Genomic DNA, 4,231 nt, shown 5'->3' with positions numbered 1-4,231 from the left:
TTTTATAACATTTACATTTTTACTGAATCAGAATGCCGCCTCGCCGTGTCCGTAGCTTGAATCGGATGGTTAGGGGCTCTCGGGGAAGAGCCCCCACTAACCAAGCGGGCGAGGCATCGCATAGCTCAGGGCCTCAGGGTCAATCAACTCCAGAAGCTGCCGCCGGAAATCAAACTCGGGTGCTCGAACTGATCGAGGAGGTCGTCGGGTTAGTACGCCAACAGAGGCAACAACCTCAGCAACTAGTCCAAAAGGATGTTGCTCCTCCTGAGCAAAGAAGGAGTATAGCAAAATTCAAAAGAATAGCTCCTTCAGCTTTTAAGGGCACCACTAGCCCTCAAGAGGCCGAAGCCTGGATAGATGAAATGGAGAAAGCCTTCAGGGCAATGGAGTGCACCGATGAAGAGAAGGTCAGATTTGCCACCTATATGCTTCAGGACCGAGCTCATCATTGGTGGATGTCTGTGGAGCGCACATTGGCACCCGAGCAGGAGGCACTTACCTGGCAGAGATTCCGCACAGCCTTCTACTCCAAGTATTTCCCTTCAAGTCGCCTTAGGGAGCTAGAGAGGGAATTTCTAAATCTGTCTCAAGGAACTATGACCGTGGATGAGTATGAGGCAGAGTTTGACAGGTTAGCTCGGTTTGCTCCCACCCTCGTCATAGATGCAGAGTCTCGGATAAGGAGATTTGAAGAAGGATTGAAGCCTCACTTACGTCGGGGTTTGGCCGCAGTGCACTCAACAAACTATGATGACTTGGTAGATAGGGCCAAGAATATGGAAATTGTCTGGAAGGAAACACAAGATTCAAAAGATAGAATACAAAAGAAGAGGAGCAGAGATGATGATACTCATAGTGGACAGAATTCTAGCAGGACAGCAAAATCTCGTAATAGGTCTGGGCAATCAGAAAAGCAGGGATCTTATGGCGAGACTATCCAACAAGAGAAGCCTAAATGTGAAGCATGTGGAGGCGCCCATAAGACAGAACTCTGTAGACGATTGTCCGGCGCTTGTTTCAAATGTGGACAACAGGGTCATAGGATAAAGGAGTGCCCTTATAATCAACAAGTATCACAATCAGATCAGAGGCCCCAAGCTACAGGGACCCAACAAGTACAAGCTTATCCTGCTCCGGTTCAGTCGGCTCAGCCTTCTTCTTCTGAGCAGCGGACAGGGGGGAGACCGCGCACACAGGGTCGTATTTACGCACTGACTCAGCAGGATGCTCAGGCATCCAATACTGTGGTGTCAGGTACACTACCGGTTGCTTATGTTTATGCTTATATACTGTTTGATTCTGTTGCTACGCATTCCTTGTGTCATCGATATTTGTGCAAAAACATGACCTATTTTGTGTGCTATTAGAGTATGATTTGCATGTTAGCACCCCCGTCGGGAATGGGATGACCGGTAATCAGATTTGCAAAATTTGTCCAGCTCAGATGGTAGGTAGAGGCTTGCCTGTTGATTTGATAGTTATAGATATGCATGACTTTGGCATAATTCTCGGTATAGACTAGTCAGCGTCACACTTTGCTACCATTAATTGCCATGAAAAGCAAGTAAAATTTCAGACCCCTAAAGACAATGAATTTAACTTCGTAGGTAGTGGTACTTACACTTTTCCTCGAGTTGTCTCTGCTATGCAAATTAAGCAGCCTGTACGGATAATTGATAGAAAGAAACAAGTATTAAGAAGGCGCACAGTTCCCTATATCAAGATCCAGTGGAGCAATCACTCAGAACGTGAGGCTATATGGGAACTAGAGGACGAGATGAAAAAAAAAATATCCGGACCTTTTTGCAAACTGAGATATGTTAAATTTCGAGGACGAAATTTTTCTAAGGGGGAGAGAATGTGAGATACGGGCTGAAGCCGGCAACCCCAACCGACTTCAGCCCGACTCTTCTTTTGGGAAGAGCCGGAACAGAGGATCGCGATGGCGATCCTCTCCGGCTCCTCCGGGGACAAACGGGGCAAGGGCGCCACAGGATACCCGCGGCACCCCCCCCTCCGGTAAATCCGCGGCCAACCGCGGCCGCGGATCTCGTTCGACCGCCGCGATTTTCGCGGCGGAGGGCCGTTACGATGGGACGATAAAACCCCATCTTACCTTCCCCTAGGGCCACCTCCGAGCTTCTTCCTCCTCCCTCTCCTCCTTCTCCTCCCTCTTCTTTCTTTGTTCTTGCCTCCCGAGTGACCGGTGTCCTCTTCCCGACCAAGCGCCGTCCGAATCCCCTTCGCAAGCCTTCCCCTGTTCTGAGATCCGTCCCCTCGGTTCCGAGCACCGCCGCCGCTGCTAGCTGCCGGGCCGAGCCGAGATCCTCCTTCTGCCGCCTCTGCCACCACCGGTAAGCCTCTTTTGCCCTTTATTCAGCATGCTTTCCTCCCTTGCTTTGGCCCCAAACCGAGATCTTCTCGGTTGCTTCTTCACGCCGGGAGCCGCAGCGGCCGCCGGCCGCCACTGCGATCGGCTGGCCGTCGATCGGGCGACGGCCCCCAGCCGCCTAGGCCGGCCGACCACCCCGCCGATTTCCCCCTTCCTCTCTCGGTTTCCAACTCCCCTGTCCATGGGGAGGGGGTTTTGGGGAAGATGAGGGCCCTTACGGGCCGAACGGGGCCAAGCATGGGCCCTGTTCATCGTGGGCCCGACTTGGGCCTGGTTCACTTTGGGCCCAATTGGGCCCGGTTTAAAAAAAAAAAAAAAGGGAGAGAATCCGAAACCCGAAATCCGAAAATCCGAAACCCGACCCGAAACTCGGAACTCGGAACCCAACACCTGAAACCCGAACCCGTTTGGCCAATAAATGGAATTTTGCAGTTATGCCCTTGGCAGTATATTATTTCACAAAAGAGCCTTCTGCAATTTATGTTTGTTCCCTATAAGAAAGATTATTAAATAAGGGTCCCCAAATATATTTGATTGGTCCCTCCACTAAAGTTTTATTATAGAACAGTACCCTGTAATTAAGTATTAGTCCCTACAATAAATTTTATTGTATAAATGAACTAATTAAAAGCCAACCTTGGGCCCTATTCAGCTGGGTTTATGTGGGCCCATTGGGTCGTGTCCGATATGGGCCCTATCGGGCCATGCCCATTATGGGCCAACTCTAGGCCTTGTTGGGCCGTGTCCAATAGAATTATTTTTTGGATTTTGCTTAGTTCTGAAATTAACAAGAAATTAATTAAATTTAAACAGGTGAACCTGATTCGCCTATCTGAAGTAGGGATTAAGCGAGAAGATGTAAGTAACTTAATGCTTCAAAGTGCATTTTTCTAAAATAATTATTAGTAGATTAAATTCTGAAATATGTTTTGTATTTAGTAAAATGGGTCTGGCATGTTAAATTTCATTTGAAAATTATGCTCTGAAATCCGTAAACTATGACTGGAAAATTTATGAAAACTGTTTTTATATATATGTATTCTCAGCATAGCTATGATCTGTTCTGTTCTGTTCTGGCCCCGCCAATGGGGATTATACGTTGGACCTGTCGACTTGTAATCTGTGAGGAACCGGTTTCGACACCGTACCATCGGTGATTAGAATAGTGGTATTTGGACACCGTACCACCGGTGATTAGAATAGTGGTATTTGAACACCGTACCACCGGTGCTTAATAATAGTGGTGTTTGGCACCTTGTGCAACCCATGCCACTGGGTTACGTGGCCGTAGCCTATCATGTTGAGATTCTGGTATCATATTTTTGGAAAAATGATAATAAGTTTTGAAAACAGTAAAACGATGTTATTTATGATTTATTTCAGACATTATCCTGTATTTTGATCTGATATGCTCTGACCCCACTTTGGGGTATTTTGTTGCTTACTGGGCTAGTGTAGCTCATTATTTTATTTTCTCTGTTTTTCAGATTCAGAGGCTTGATCGCACGGGATTGGGGAGTGCGTTAGATTTCCGATGATTCCATTAGTTGTTGGCATTTCAGTTAGATTAGTTTGGACATTTGAATTATGTTAGCAAATGTTATTTTGAAATTTTGTAAGACTGCTTTTGAATATATTTAAATAATTATGTCAGTTTTGAATATCTGTATTTGCTTTGATATGATCCGATGCCTTGCACGCCTGTGCGGCGTCTGCCGCACCTCGGGCTCGGGGCGTGACAGATACAACATAAGGATGTGGACTATAATCATTTTTTACCTCATATTGAGGTGACTGGCGGTGCATAAAACCACAATAAAACATATTCATTAAAAT

The 4,231-nt window shown here is 46.8% G+C and overlaps 1 protein-coding gene across 1 annotated transcript; it reads left to right on the top strand.

Moving 5' to 3' along the window:
• Positions 1-338: 338 nt before the first annotated feature.
• On the top strand, positions 339-3,940 carry LOC149752947 (uncharacterized). The gene is made up of 2 exons (XM_089924675.1): positions 339-1,257; positions 3,883-3,940. Exons 1-2 carry the CDS (start codon positions 366-368, stop codon positions 3,894-3,896), a joined length of 906 nt encoding a protein of 301 aa, XP_089780801.1. The 5' UTR covers positions 339-365; the 3' UTR covers positions 3,897-3,940.
• The last annotated feature ends 291 nt before the right edge of the window (positions 3,941-4,231 follow it).

The sequence above is a fragment of the Phoenix dactylifera genome, chromosome 8 (assembly GCF_051530095.1).
Source record: "Phoenix dactylifera cultivar Ajwa chromosome 8, Ajwa_hap1_PhDact_Kaust_v1.1, whole genome shotgun sequence".
Taxonomy (NCBI): Eukaryota; Viridiplantae; Streptophyta; class Magnoliopsida; order Arecales; family Arecaceae; genus Phoenix; species Phoenix dactylifera.
This window is presented reverse-complemented; position numbering and strand designations above follow the sequence as displayed.

Excerpts from the sequence above, each read along its gene's own strand:
- LOC149752947 (XM_089924675.1), top strand. The coding sequence starts at position 366 with ATGGAGAAAGCCTTCAGGGCAATGGAGTGCACCGATGAAGAGAAGGTC.